The sequence below is a fragment of the Zonotrichia albicollis genome, chromosome 2 (assembly GCF_047830755.1).
Source record: "Zonotrichia albicollis isolate bZonAlb1 chromosome 2, bZonAlb1.hap1, whole genome shotgun sequence".
In the NCBI taxonomy this organism is placed as follows: Eukaryota; Metazoa; Chordata; class Aves; order Passeriformes; family Passerellidae; genus Zonotrichia; species Zonotrichia albicollis.
Window position 1 is genome coordinate 42,774,411 of NC_133820.1, and position 15,417 is coordinate 42,789,827.

Below are 15,417 nucleotides of genomic sequence, written 5' to 3' on the forward strand. Positions count from 1 at the left end.
ATCACAGCAGAAGTTGGAGGCCAAGAAGAAGGAGAAAGGCTGGATATGCCCAGATCCCTCCATCTTGCCCCCCTGAATCCCCATTCTAAAAACCCCAAAATCTATTTTTCACCCCGTGATAAATTCACTGTCATTCTACTTAATTTGTCATGGCTTGCAGATCTTCATCTAAAGTTGGTAACTTGCTCCGTGGGTCACAATCAAAACCAGAGGCATCTTGGGCTCTGTCCCACAGTCTCTGAGCCCCCTGGCAGGGGTCTTGGCTGCTCAGGACAGCCAGAGGGAAGTCCTGGGTCCTGACAAGCAGTAGCACAAAGCAATGTCCCCATGGCCTAGCACAGCTAAGGCATCTTCCCAGAGCTGAATGAAAAACGTGGCCTAAACCAGCAGTCATTTCCTCTGTGTGAGGTTTTAGACTCTGCTAGGCTTTCTTAATTTTCACTCTAGCCAAAAGAAAACACAGCTAATTGTGCCAAGGCACTTCAAGGGCGCAGGGAAATGAGAAATATTTTTCTATTTTAGTGCTTGTCTAGAATACCCTGGCTGGATTCTCCCTCTTCCCATACCTTACAGTGCACAATACTCTGTGCTCTAATACAAGATTGTCTGAAAACACAGTTGTCCCTCCACTGCCCCAGAAATATGACTCCTCCTAGAGCTTGTCATCCCCCAAATGATGCCTGCAGTGTAGCTGGAAATGCACCAAACTCTTGGTGAACATGCCCCAGAGCTTAGGTGCTGAGCAGTGCGTGTGCAGTATGGCAATACTTGGGTTCATGGCCTTTGTAAAGGTACAAATAATCCACACTGGTCAGATTACAAAATTGCCCATGTTAAATACAAGCCAAATTTCTGAAATAAAACAGGCTGCTTCGTTCATAAAGCAAAGGGTTACACATTTTTTTCCTAAAATTTGAATGCAGTACAAAATAAAACCAGAGTATGCATGTAGCCTGTTCATCCTTGTCTGACTGTCACTAATTTCCCACCTTTAGCTGTCTATCTGAACAGAACTTTTTGGAATAGCTTTTGTACCTCCACCTGCCTCACACTTAACAAAGTTTCTTCTAGTCAATGGGAATGAAACTTCTTAGCATCTTAGCCCAATTTCCCCCTCTCATTTTAGATGTATTCTCGTCTCATATCTGAGGATGTAAGCAGAACTTCCCCAAGAATGAATGCCCTCTGAGATGAAAAGCAGCTCCTGAAAGCCTGTTAAACACATATTAACCTGTAGTTTCTCAAAGCCAGATGACTTATATGTAAACTTGCATAAATTCTTCTTTATGATGCAAATCCTGCATTATAAAAACTTTATTCAAGTGTACAGTGGTCACATATTTAATGAGATAAATTACTTTACAGTTTGTTTCACGCCTTTCTATGAGAAGGGATGTCCAGGCTGTTTGAACAAAATGGCTGAGACTGCCCTCAACAGCAAACTATTAAGCAAGTGAGCCTGAAGGGCTTTCCTGCCCAGGAATGCCCAGAAGCACGTGCTGTGCTCTCTCAGATGCAGTTTTTGGGGCTCTGCAATGACAGGCACGCAGTGGTTGGGTTTGTCCTTTCCTGATGACTGTCCGTGTGCTTGCAGGGTGGTGTGGATGACACAATCTCCCTAACAGCCTATATTGCTGCTGCACTGCTGGAGCTCCATCTGGAGAGGAATGTAAGTCACCCCTGAACTCCTGCAGGGCTTGGGAGCATGCTCCTCCATTCATTCCTCCCCTGGCTGGGGGCTTCAGGGGCTACCCAGGTGAGCTGGTGAAAGGTTCTGTCATTCCCACCTTGCTACACAATTACAGGAAAATTTTATCTCAGTGAGGAGTTCTTAATATAAATGGCCTGATTTGCAGCAAAGAAGAGTACATCTCAAGGGAAACAACTGTGTCTGAAAATAACAAAGAGTTTGCAGGGAGAGGCAATGGTTTTCATTAAACTGAGCAACAGGGCTGAAGGAGAAAAAGATACTACTTTTCAGGTATGCACTGTCCCCCCTCCCCCAGATGAAAGCAGTGATCTTCAAGACAAGAGTAGACTGTTCTAGAAAAAAAGAACTGATGTTCCAGACTTAATGGTACAGTTCTAAAAACATCATACCCTTCAGGATCAGACACCCACAGCATGTGACTCTGACAATTCTGAGCCAGCATGTTACCAGACACTTTACATCTGGATTCTCCAGTGTATTAGCAATCCCCTATCCCAATAATAAGTCCAGCACACCTTTGCTTTCAGCCCACAGTCAGTGATGCTTTGACCCCTCACACCTCACAGTCCTGGGAGAGATGCTAGCCCTAAAGTACATCAAGGATGTGTCTGGGATAGATGTTCACAACAACATGGTGTTTGGTCAGAGGAAATTCACTTGGTTTGGATTCCTTTTTCAGGACACCATGTTGGAAAATGCCTTACATTGCCTCAAGAATGTAACACTTGATGAGACAAGCCTTTATGTCAAGGCTTTGATGGCTTATGTCTTCACACTGAGTAAGGACATGGAGACGAGAAAGCAGCTCCTGGATATGGTACAGAAGGAAACTGGTAGGTTGTTGCTTTGGGGTCCTAGAGATCACGACTGTGTTCAAGGTCTGATATCTGTAGCATTTAATTGCAATATCCTGGGAGATTAAGCTATTCACAAATACATTTTTATGTCAGAAAATCATAATTTATTCAAACTGTGACAATCTCTACTTTTCTCTGACTCAGGAAACAATTTCTCATCAAAAGCAGCAGTAATTATCCATGCTTAATTTGTGCAGTTAAAATGCTTATTTGTGTCATGGTGCTCCTGTCATTCTTCAGCAATTCATACATAGTACAAGAGATCTTGCAGAGCAAACTTGTTTCACCATGTCTGTTCAGCTGCTGGTCAGAACATTTACATGAAAAATTCAAACCTTTTCACTGCTTCTCCATTGCTGCTCTACTCAGTTCAGGGCCCTTGGGTGGGTGGACCCTTACTGCTGTGCTGCTGGGCTTGGTTCTTCCTTTTGTCTCCTTAGCTTGGGGAAAAAAATAGACTTCTGTCCTGAGTGAGGATGCTGGGGTAGATGTTCAAAGCACCTAAGCCTATGGTTAAATATTTGATAATATTACCTAAGTTGGTTTAAGTAAGTTCTTCCCCACATTTCCTCGTCTGGCAGTGTGGTGAACTACGTTGAGGGCTGAAAAATAACATATTAAAAAAACAAAGGGAGAGAGGATTTTTCAGCCTGACCAGCTACCAGTGCTGAGTGTTGCTCACTGCATAGCCATTCAAGCTGCCAGCTGGAACAGGAAGGAGTAGAATTGCACGCATTCAGTGCAGTACTTGTTCAGAGCTGCCTCTGTGATAATGCACATGGAAGAGGGAAAATACCTTCCAATGTGATAAACATAATGAAGGTTCTCTGTAGAGTACTTTAGCTAAATTCTGAAGTCTTGAGGCTAGAATTATGCAAACAAGTGAAGGTTTTTTCTGAAAACTGACTTTGAATTTAAAAGCATTTCAGGTTTTCACATTGTACCACTGCAGAAGATTCCTACACAATTAAGCCTGGCACAGTTAAGCTAAATTCTTAGCTGAATTTGGTTAGTCTCCTACTATGACTGCAGCAAAATATTCCACTGGACTCAGATATATTCAGGCTTGTGAGCTTGAACCTGAAATGGGAGCCCAGCTGTTGCTTAAATTGCCCTTCACTATGCACTGTATAGTGAGGATGCCAGCAAAGTAAGTTGGGTAGTCTTTCTCCTCCAGTAGCCTGACAGCAATTTGCCCTCAAAGACTGGGCAGGTCTGTACAACAGGCACAAGTGATTGGGAAGATGAGTCCTAGGGCTTTTCAGCACAGGGGGTCCTGTTATTCTATGCTAGGCAAATGCAGAAACAGCAAAAATGCTGGATCTTGGAGACATAGCTTTAAATATATAGGGATCTAAAGTTCTTCTCTTCCACATATTTCTTCCCCTATCAGCACAGCTACTGACATCTCAATCTGCTGACGAAACATCTTCTTCCATGATTGAGACTGTAGCCTACATCGTCCTGGCCCATGTCTCCAAACCAGGCTCGTCATTCAATGAAGCCTCTGTGAGCAAGCTTGTGCACTGGCTCAGTGCACAAAGAAATGCCTTTGGAGGATTTGCTTCCACACAGGTAACAAACCAGGGAAAATCATGGGGGAAAATGTTGTTGTGCCTGGAGTGATGTGCATGTCACTCTAGACCCATCCTTTGCAGACAAAGGTATATGAGCCCTGTTTGGAAAAGGGAGTGCCATGGGGAAACTCTTGTCTGTGTAGTGTAACTGGGATTACCCAGGATCTCTGGCACTGCTAAGCCCAGAGCTCACAAGCTGCCTGTTCCAGGTAACAGAAATCATCCTGCTGCCTGTGGCATAGGCCCTACCTATGCACTTAGTAGGATCGAGCCTGCCTATGTCAGAGTGTGAATCAGGGCCATGAGGACTGTAGTTCTCTCTGCAGTCCCTGAACTGCTGTGCTGGGTTTTGTCCTGCAGCAAAGTGACTCTGACTCTCCATCCAGGACACGGTTGTCAGCCTGCAGGCCCTCGCTCAGTATGCAGCCCTGATTCCTCAGGAGATGAGAGATGTCAAGGTGGCAGTGAAGGGAAAGGGGGCTTCTCCACTGGAGTTTCATGTGCACAGGAAGAACAAGTTGGTCCTGCATCAGGCATCTCTCCCTGCAGACACAGGGAGCTACACAGTGCAAGCGACGGGCAGTGGCTGCGTTTATGTGCAGGTGCGTACGCGTGAGGAACAGAGCTCCCAGGCTTTGCCTCTGACACTGAAGGGAGGTTTGGCTTTAAGCAGCTACTATAGCCTCACGTTCTGAGTAGGATTTTGCCTTCTAGGCAGAATCATGTCAAACTTGAAGGTACTCAGGTGTTCTTTGTTGACAGGGTTTCATGTTACCATCTCTGGTATCTCCTCAGAAATGTCTCAGCTTTGCTGTCCTATCCTACAGAGGCATGTCATTATTAAGAAAACAGTAGATCTGAAGTCAGGAGTAATGAGACACAGAAGAGTACATACTTTGATTTTGAATGTGTGTTGTTGGTGTCACTGCTTCAGGAGCTGGACACTGCTGACACAAAATTCTTTGGGTATTTATCATATGCAGAGAGGAGGAGTGATGTGGTACCACAGTCCTCTTACTCCAGTACACCGACACAACTGGTCCATCAGGAGGATATATCTCATTTTTCTGGCAGTTTTGACAGTTGTTCACTTGTGAACCATTCATCTAGCAAAGAACTCAAAAAGGAAAACTTCAAAAGGTTTTCACTCCCTGTGAAAACCTTTTCTGCTGGGTCACTTCTGTTCAGATGATGCCCACAGAGAATCTTATGATGTTCACAGAGAATATGCAAGCAGTGTCTAGTCAAGGGGACACACCAATTATTAATTGTTAATGCATGTAGGAGGTAACTAGAACCATACTACACTTGCATACAGTCAATGAGCATAAGAGACCTGATGAGCACAGGCTGGGGAGGCAGTCAGATCACCAGGCAGGTGGAGGAAGATTGGCCTATGCTGCTCTTTAGATGACTGTGATCCTTCTGCCTGCTGAGCTGTCTTCTTCCAAGTTTTAGTTCTTCTTTTTTAAGGGATTGTAATTGTTCTACCAGTAGTTTCCCCTTAAGACCTAGAGCTACTGACTATTAGCATATCAAGAGTTAACAGTTAACACCTCTTTCTCCTTGTGGGGCAGTTTTAGCTAATGTGCTTCCTTGACTCTTAACAGATAGTTATTTTTTTTTATGAGACTGAATGAGTTTTTGAATCACAGACATCTCAGTCTCCAAGTTTTGGGTTGCATTTGACAGGTGTATCTGATGCAATGTGCTAAACAGCACATCTCTGAACAGAAAGTGCATTTGAGTCCAGCTGTGTTAGCCACTGTCTACCAATCCCTTAAAGCTGGATGCACAGGTAGTGCTTTACTCAGGGAAACTCTGGGGCACTTCACAGAGATGCTTTCTCCCCCATCAGACTACTTGGTACTATAACATCCCACCACCAAAAACAGAAGAAGTCTTTCTCCTGGATGTGGAAACAGTACCAAGACAATGTGATGGTGTCAGGAAAGAGTTTGACGTACATGTGTCTGTCAGGTATGAGATCCTCTTTCTTCAGTGGAAAAAGTATGAACACAGATGTATGACTAGAACCCCATGAAAGCCTCCTGTCTATAGAATCACAGACACAGGATTACTTTCTTCTTCTCTATAGATCCCAAGGAGATTGCTAACTAAGAATTAAGGCCAGGAGAAGTGTGGCAGTGCACTGGTAGTGTCTTGCATGACCACAGCAACCAGCTCAGCAGTCCCCAGAGCACCAGCAGCTGAGCTCCCATGTTGGCATCCTGGGCTGAACCAGCCCTGAGATGCATCCCCCTGTAGTGTGAAGCACTGCTGGAACTATTCAGCAGAAACTCCAGTCCCTATCCATATTTCACTTGCCTGCATATGTCTAGAGTAAGAGTCTTGATCCATATCCTCCATGCCTTCCTGTCCTTACTGAAAGAGAACATTAGCAACATTTCCACTCTCAGCCTGTAACAGCAAATGTAATTTCCACCTGTTGGAGAGGGCAACAGGAAGCCATATTATTTCTACATTAACCATAACACATTTGCTGTACAATCACTGTCCATATTGAGTGAGTAGATGGGGACCAATTTTTGTCCCTTTGTCCCACCAGTTAGACATGCAGCTGAGCTTTCATATCACTGTAGGGCAGAGCAAAGTTTGGAAGTGTCCATTTGTATCTCCTAGAAATGCTGTGCTGCCTTCCACATCTAACCTGCTTCTCTCCTGACCTCCTGCAGATATGTAGGGAACCGTGGGACGAGTAACATGGCCCTGGTGGAGGTGGAGATGCTGTCAGGGTTCATTCCTGTTCAGAGCTCTGTGAAGGAGGTAAGACTTCCTTTGGCTTTCCTTGAGGATATCAAAATCTATTTTCCAGATGTAGCTCGGTCAGAAATATCCAAATATTTAAGAAGTGTCATAGAATGGTAATTACGAGTGCAGATATAACAGGCTATTTCACAAGGCAACTTTCCACTTGCACAAGTGGCTGTGCAGTTTTCATGTTCATAGTGAGGATTGCATACACGGGAAGGGTCAGGGAGAAGATGAAAAAGCACCTAGTTAGAATCATCTGGTGTGTATTGGGCCCCTTTGCACTTACCAGTGCCATTTTTAGGGATATTCCTTCCATAAAGTGGTGTTGAATCCCATAGTGCTGTTCAATTACATGTTCCAGTGTTCCACACAATAGCTAGAGAGATCTGACATAGCCTCATACTAACCAGTTTTCCCTTTGCTACAAGTGATGACAGTAGGAACATGGTCCAAGGACACTTGTACCAAAACTGAAAACTATTTTCTAAGGCTTGATGTGCTCCCAGCAATCTCAATCCACGAAACGCAAACCTAACTAGTCCTCAGGTTAGGCTAAGTGCTTCTGTCAACAGTGGTGCACTAACAAATTCCAAACCTGCTGTGAAACAGGGAAGGCCAATAAGCTGATGTTAACCAAGCTTATCTCTTGCCTTCCTCTACAGCTGGAGAAGGTACCCCTCGTGAAAAAGACGGAGATAAAACCAGACAAAATCACAATCTACTTGGAGGAGGTAAGAGGAAGACCACAGTGAACTGCCCATTCATATAGTAGCAACAGAAGTACTTTGCATGGGGACTTTTGCAGATTAGAAATACAAACCTCTAGGCTGGTCAAGCAGGCTAAACTTTTCACAGAAAAGGAAGAGGGTGAAAGAACCTGGAAAGGAAGGAAAAAAACCCCTCTGATGCAGAAGGAGTAAAGTTAGTATGTAGGTGATTTTGAGATGATCAGTGCATTTCTGCTCACTTCCATTCTTCTCTCCAGCTGGGCGAGAGTTCCCTAAAGCTTAACATCTCAGTGGAACAAGATGTTGAAGTGCAGAATCTGAAAGCTGCAACAGTGCATGTCTATGACTACTATAAGCCAGGTGAGATTTCACTGACATTGGTGTAAAGTAACTATTGTACCCCCCACTCAGACATAATTATGGCTGTAACCCTAATTCCCTTTAACCCCCTTATTCCAGTGCATGTCCTCCTGCAATTTCAAACTTGGGTTTCCTCTGTACAAAACTTCAATATTCAGGTAGCCAGTGGCTTAGAAAAGTTCTTGAGACAAGGCTGCCTGGCACTAGGATTATGATGTGGGGTGTTATGTGTACCATGACTGTGTTTTTTTCATCTAGCTTCAATATAGAAGACTTCTCTCACAATTTGCCATGAGTTCTCCAACTTTTAAGCTCTCTTGAAAATACTTAGGCACTTTTTGAAAATCAGTATTACGTAGTGCTACCGTGATCCACTAGAAGGCAGAATTTAGTTGTATGCATTTCATGGCAAGTGTAATAATCCTACCACCCATTGTGTCCTGCCATGCCTCAGAGGAAAATAGGAAAATAATTTGGTACCCTTTAAAGCTCTAAATGAATTATTAACACAAAGAAGAGAGATTTTGATTATATTTTGAGTCTTTCTGATTATTCTGTGCTCAGTTCGAGACAAAACAGCAGATGGAACATTAAGAATTATTTAAAAAAAAAAGTTTGAGAACAAAATGGAAAAACTGCCACTGGAGATTTCAAAAGCAGCACTATGTGTCATATACTAAATTCCATTCTTGTTCCCCTTTCCACCATGGCAAGAAAAGGACACTTTTTAATCCAGCTATTACAGAGCTAAGTATTGACACCTAATATGTTCTCCTTCTGCTATTTCATCCTGTACAAGAATTTTTGTGCTCAGTACATACAATTTAAAGAGTGTTATCTGACATGAAAATACTAATTATCATTAAATAAGCCAGGCTATCAGGACATGCTGTGGGAAGGTTTTTTATTTGCAAAAAATGTCCTTGCATTAGAAGACATCACAGTGCACAAGGTGATCTTTTACAGCTGTGTGGGATACATGTTGTGAGGACAGGTTGCTGGCCTGACCCACTAGAGACATTTCTTTGCTTCTGCATTCACAGTCTGAGGAGTGAAAAATTAAAGCAGTGGGTTGGTTGTGCTACTGAGAAAGAAGTTTGGCAGTACCCTGCCATGCAGTCCTGCAGCTCACCACCCTGTCCCTCTTGTTTCTACAGATGAACGCTCGGCAAGAGAATATGCTTTCCCCTGCAGTTCAGGTTAGTGCCAACAGGCTTCCAGCCCGGACAGGGCAGAGGACTGGTGGTAAGCAGGCAAAGCATCCCACCCCTGCTCTGCATTTAATCCTATCATGTGATGTAGGGCCTTCTTGGACTGCAGGTTGAATTGGGATCTACTTACTGGTTGTGGGCACAGTTTTTAGTCCAGGTATTAATCTCATTGTAGACTAAGGCTTGAGCATACCCTGGAAGATTAAAATCATCTCTTTTTATTTCATTTCCATGCCGTCCTCACAGTATTCCAAGTCTAAGTACAGCTGAAAATGCCTATGTCAATGATAAAAAGATGTCACAACTCATCCCATACGATCTCTTAGTCCGCAGACATTTTCCTAAAAAGTTATCAGGCACTTTGCATTTTCTTTCCTCTTTCTTTCTACAGATGCCTCAAAGCAGGTTTCTTCCTAGTATGCTCTGACTCTGCAACCTGAGTTTTCTGCCTGCATAGAGAAAACTTCATTGCTCCAGCTCTCCCCTTCCCTGCTGTGTTGGAAACACCCTATTTCCTTTGCCCTTTGTTTCCACGTGAAAACTGGCTTAATACACATTATTTTGGAAGCGGGTGAAATAAAGTGTGTGGAACCTGGAAAGAAGGCAGTGACTTGACAGTTGATGAAGATTTCAGTGCATGAAAAAGAGGGAAACACTGTGCATGTTGAGGTTACATACTTTGCATTTGGTCACCATAGTGATTTAAATCTCTCTCATCCCCAAGTCCCATCTCTGAGCTCCCTTTTCAATTCAATTAACTCAATAGCTGATCTGCAACCGAGCTCCATGCAAAAAAAAAACCTCATTTTTAACCCTGAGCTGGTTTATTACCTGATCCATTTTTCTGTCACAACTCAAGAGTAGGAACAGGCAAGAGAATGCTGAGGAAGAAATACTTTACCAGTTCATTCAGACAGAAAAGAACTGTACAGCAAAGTCTTGTGAAGGGAGAGCATGAAACCAAAATAACACTCATTACACATTCACCGCATATTTAGACTCTGACAACACCTAGTCCCATCCTATCAAGACATTAACCCAAATGACTAATCCTTACCTGTGGCACTACTTAAAAAAGACAACAATCTGAGGAATTTCAGGATGCAGCACATGCAACAAGACAACAGAGTGTATGCAGATGGCCCAGAGGGATTTGCAGTGCCATTAGGGAGATAGCACTCATAAAAAGGGGGATACTGGATAAGAAAAAATGGGTACTAGTTTCACAGAACTGATTGTCAAAAGATAAATTACCACGTCAGTCATATCAAAAACGTATTAAGGTATTAAGTAAGGTATGAAGTCAACAAGCCCAGGGGCAATGGAAAAGAAGTGAGCAAGATAAACTGGGAATTTGGGAAGTGATGATCTTCTAAACAGGAAGTACTTTGGGAGGAAAAAAAAGGGAAAAAGGAACATGAAGTGAAGCAGGTCATGTGACAAGGATTGCTTGGGTTATCCCTGTGTAGTAGCCCTTTGCCTGATCAACACAGCTTGCAAAAGCACAGCAAATATTTTTTGTTTTCTCTGACCATTCAGAACAATTGGTCCATAAAGTGAGCAGAACCAGCTGTTCCACATGGGGACAAAAGGAAAATAAAAGTCTCACAGCAGACAACAAGAATTTAGGGGAGGTAGAAAACCTGAGGAACCAAGTGATACATTCTGTGGACAGCTGATGTAAAAAGCGGATAGGGTTGAGTTCAAGGAAGCAAAAATATAAGGGACAAACCTCCAAGGATTGTTCCCCTAGCATTGTCCCTTCCCAAGACATGGTGGGAGTCAACAGAGACTGTTCAGTGGTGCTCTGCAAAGGGAGCAAAGTGAGACCTGTCCTGGTTGCCTTCTTGGCAAGTCTCTTCCTCTGGATATTTGGGATGGACTGGAAGAGCTTTGGAGTTAAAGCCCTCTGATGTGTTGAACTTCAAACAAGAATGTTGTAAATAAAACCTGAAATCTGTAGCCCAGCATGCTCATTGCGTCCATGAGCCAGGCTCTCTCCTCTCTAAATGGACATGTGCCAAGGATCTGCTTTACAGTTCAAGGGATCAGATTGCCATGAAATTAGATCCTGATAGAAGCAGCCCACCAAGATTCCTCTGCTTCTGAAGATAGGATGTCTTGGCACCTTGTACCTGCGTGGGGCAGATAAGTGAGAAAAACAAGTGTGTGAAATATGAATACAAACAGGTATTTCCAGGCTGTGGTTTCAAATCAGATAGATATTATTCAGCTGCAGATGAGGGGTTGAGGAAGCTGGCAAAGCAGAGAACTGAAAAAAAAGCTGCTGTGTGGCAAGCTCCCATAAGATAGGAAATGTACAGCAGAAGTCAGTGAGCTCTTTGCCTCTTGAATTAAATATTAGGGAATGCAATAAGTGGCTAATCTGTGCTGGATGGGCAATCTGATGCATGCTCAGTTCTGTGGCTGTTGAAAAGTGCTCTCTGTCCTTGGTGACATCCATAGGAAATACCTTCCAGGGCAAGAAAGGAACCCTTGTAATGTGTAAGCAAAGGTAGGGCAGGTGGCCAGGAGACTTCCTTCCACCACCTCACTACAAGCAGCTGTGTGGATCTTGGTTGCCCAAATAGCCTGGAGGCAACTGGGAAATTTCCTGCAAAGTTTTGCTGCTTTAATCCGTGAAAAAGAAGGTCCAGAAGAGCATCGTGCAGGCAGCAGCTAACAGACATTCTGGTCACCAGCATCTCAGACAGCAAGGGATTTTTCTGCAGGAGGATGACTGTAAGCACACAAGATGGCCCCAAATGGATTCTGACCTTGTTAGGGCATTATTTTAAAAATAAATGGCATATAAAAAATCTGTACATGAAAAAAGTAGTCTGTACAATGACCAGTCCACAAGAGACAAGGTGCTCCTTCTGAGGTACCTGAAGGTGATGGTCTCACTTCCAGGCTGAAGTGAGTAAATGGGCGTGGGAAAGGGAAAGAAGGCAAACGCAGCTACATAGACTACATGTCTGTTTGTATGCCTGTACTATAAGAATCTGTACGGCACAGTATGCAGGCTCATGCTTATGCTAGGTGCTGTTTATTCACCTGTCTATAAGGTTCATTTACTGCCACTGTGTTCCTGATAAACTGGAAAAAAACCCGTGAGCTCGGAAGGTGCACTTTTCCTGCAGGGCCACTGAGTGTCACCATCACTCCGCGACTTGCTCTGCAAGATGCCGTTTCTCCAGGGAATAAATCTCCGTTTCTAAAACGGGCTGGAATGGATGGAAAAAAAATCATTGGAATGAAAATGGGCTGCTTCTTCCTTTTTCCCGGAGCTGGGAAGAGCTGCACCTGAACCGTGAGCTATCTAGGCAATGAATTCTGCCTTATGTGTAGGCAAAGCATTTGACAGGTTTCCAGCCAGACCCTCTAAACCATCTTACAATTTGCAGCATGATCCTCAGTGACAACAATTATGGCACTGAACAAGTGCTTTATCGGGAGACACTAAAAAGGCTGGGATCTCACCATTTGGGAAGCAGAATAGATATTGGCCAGGTGCACTTGCTTTCCCTGAAACTATTAAAGGCAGGTGAACCTCGTGGAATAAAAGGTCCAGTGGCTTCCTTTTTCCTGGGTCAGTGGAGGTGAGTGAGAGCTTTCTTGTTTCACACCCCAGCAGTAGCAGAGTGGTGTGCGAGTCCACAAGAGACATGTACACATAGGTTAACGCTTCAGAGACACCCACATCAGCACAGTGTCACTGGCCTGATCCTGTTCCTAAGGATCAGCACTCAGACAAATGCATTTTCATAGGTGTCAGGTTTTTGGCCCTATAAACCTTTCATCCTACTTGCTGACTAGACAGACCATATGGCAAAACAAAGAGCACAATAACATGGGAAACAAAATATTTATTGAAAATGTAATGCAGGTGATCAGATACACATCTTGTGCAGACAAACATACTGATTGTATTTGACTGTCTTTGTTTATACCTACCTTCTCTCTGTTTGATCCACCTTGATCCCTCCATTTCCCTGCCTGTGATTTTTACCCCAAGCATACCAGAGCAGTTTTGAAAACCCTAAAATTCTCTTTATCGGTTCCAACATCCCCTCACAGCTGCTAACTCGTAAGTCCTAAAGCCTCTTTATTGCAGTATTTTCCCCTAGTCGTATTGCAGTAACTGCCCTTCGTTTGCATACATTCCAGAGAGTTTCCTCCTTTGAATCCACTTTAGTGGGTTTTGCAAGTGGGACAAATGGCTTAGTCGTTCATCCAGTTGTTGGGGCTTTTAGGCGGGGTTGATTCCCGGGGATTACTGTTTGCTGGGTTTCCTGCCTTGTCATTGTTTCTTTGTTCACTGTCTGACCTTTTGTTTTGAATAACCTTAAATATCTCCTTGAAAATCAGCCAGACAGTTTTCCATCTGAATTGAAAAAGAACCCTCAGCATTTAGAGCAAGTATGTTTGGTAACAGCCCAAATGCCCTCTTGTGCGGTGTGTTTTGCTGATTTTTAGGCAGCAGGAAATATTTTTCTGTGATTCTAAGTCAATGCGAATTGACTGCAATTCATAATGGGAATTTTTTCCTGTGAACTGATAGCCCAGCACTGTCATTACAGAGCCAGATGCAACTTTCTTGCAACATGAAGCTCAAAGATGCCATTAGCAGGAGTATTTATGGTGCTCACAGCCTCAGTGGTGCTTGAGCTTCTGCCCCTTGCACACGTGGATGGAGCGTGATTCATTCCTGTTTGTCTTCTGCTGCATCCCACTTGTCCTTGGTGCACATGCTGGCATTCTGAAGGGAAACTCACCAGCTCTCATCAAGATGAGCCACTGGTCTGATCTGGTGGGCATTTATTTTCTAAGAAACAAATATGTTGATCGTAAAATCATAGAATGCTTTGGGTTGGAAGGGACATTAAAGATCATTTAGTTCCAAACCAACAGGACATGGACAGGGACACCATCCACTCGACTGGGTTGATCAAAGTTATTTCTCACACATCCAACTTGGACTTGAACACTTCCAGCAGTGGGGCATTCACAGCTTCTCTGGGCAACCTGTGCCAGTGCCTCACCTCCCTACAGGAAAGAATTTCTTCCTAATAATTAATCTAAACCTGCTCTTCTTCATTTTGGAGCCATTGCCCCTTGTCCTGTCACTGCATGCATACATTCTTCCTCTCCACTTACCATCTAAAGATGACAACATTACAGTTAAAAATTCATAAATTTGCCTTAATCAACCACTCATACCCTAAGCCAAGCAACTGATAGGCAACAAACTGATGCTCTTGAGAGTAATCAAGAGAAGCAAGGTCCAAGTGCCTGCACAGCTTCTCTTCTAAAAGCTGCCAGCGAGCTCTGGCACTGTGGTTTTTTTATAATGTTCATGCAGGCTTCTACTGTGCACCTCTACGTGTGTTCACATGTAGAAGGCAAAAAACTGCCTGCTGTGTCCTGTTTGTTCATCAAAGCTTGTTGCAGGTACCAACACAAACAGTTTACAACCTACATTCTTCTCCCGGGCAGCTAGCGACAGGAGAACATAGTCTTTAGCTGCTTCGCCAGGGGAGGTGTAGGCTGGACAACAGGAGGAATTTATTCACAGAAAGGGTGATTAGACATTGGAATGAGCTGCCCAAGGAGGTGGTGGAGTCACCATTCCTAGAGGTGTCTAAGGAAAGACTGGATGTGGCACTCAGTGCCACGCTCTATTGACATGGTGGTGTTCGGTCACAGGCTGGACTCGATGATCTCAGACGTCCTTTCCAACCGAATTGATTCCGTGCTACACAAAACGACTAGCACTTAACAAGGTTGCTCAGTCTCCAGAAGGACGGACGGCGAAGCGAGACCCGGCAGAGGGCACACCCGCTCAGGCTGGCGCAGCACCGGGCTGTGACTCCCCTCAGCGCCGTGACGCCTCGGTGCCAGCCAGCTCCGCAGGCACAGCAAGAGCCGCGGGCGAGGAGCGGGGCCGGCTCGGGGCCGGGCCGGGCGCTGCTCCGCCGTTCCCGCCGCCGGGCTCGCTCCCGTCACCGGGGCAACGGGCAAGCGGCGCCCCGGGAAGGCACCACGTGCCCGGAAGCGCCTCGAGGGAGGAAGTGACGGAGCGCCGGGGGAGCCCCAGAGGCCGAGATATTAAAAAAAAAAAAAAAAAAAAAAAAAAAAAAGGAAAAAAAATCCCCGATAAAACCAACAAAAAAATCGAAACAAGAAAAGCAAAAA

At 44.3% G+C, this 15,417-nt stretch overlaps 1 protein-coding gene across 4 annotated transcripts in view; it reads left to right on the top strand.

The window, feature by feature from the left end:
• Positions 1-12,016, top strand: part of LOC102068046 (alpha-2-macroglobulin-like protein 1) — a 30,717-nt gene extending 18,701 nt beyond the window's left edge. The window contains exons 28-37 of one of the 4 annotated variants that reach the window (XM_026796993.2): positions 1,595-1,669; positions 2,391-2,544; positions 3,962-4,143; positions 4,532-4,747; positions 6,004-6,125; positions 6,842-6,932; positions 7,583-7,651; positions 7,906-8,008; positions 9,166-9,207; positions 9,611-12,012. In XM_026796993.2, the coding sequence (XP_026652794.2) occupies positions 1,595-1,669; positions 2,391-2,544; positions 3,962-4,143; positions 4,532-4,747; positions 6,004-6,125; positions 6,842-6,932; positions 7,583-7,651; positions 7,906-8,008; positions 9,166-9,207; positions 9,611-9,636 (1,080 nt within the window). In that variant the 3' untranslated portion in view covers positions 9,637-12,012. Of the gene's footprint in view, positions 1-1,594; positions 1,670-2,390; positions 2,545-3,961; positions 4,144-4,531; positions 4,748-6,003; positions 6,126-6,841; positions 6,933-7,582; positions 7,652-7,905; positions 8,009-9,165; positions 9,208-9,610 lie in introns of those variants that run through there. The other 3 variants (XM_074534973.1, XM_074534972.1, XR_012578979.1) reach the window with 3 other exon arrangements.
• The last annotated feature ends 3,401 nt before the right edge of the window (positions 12,017-15,417 follow it).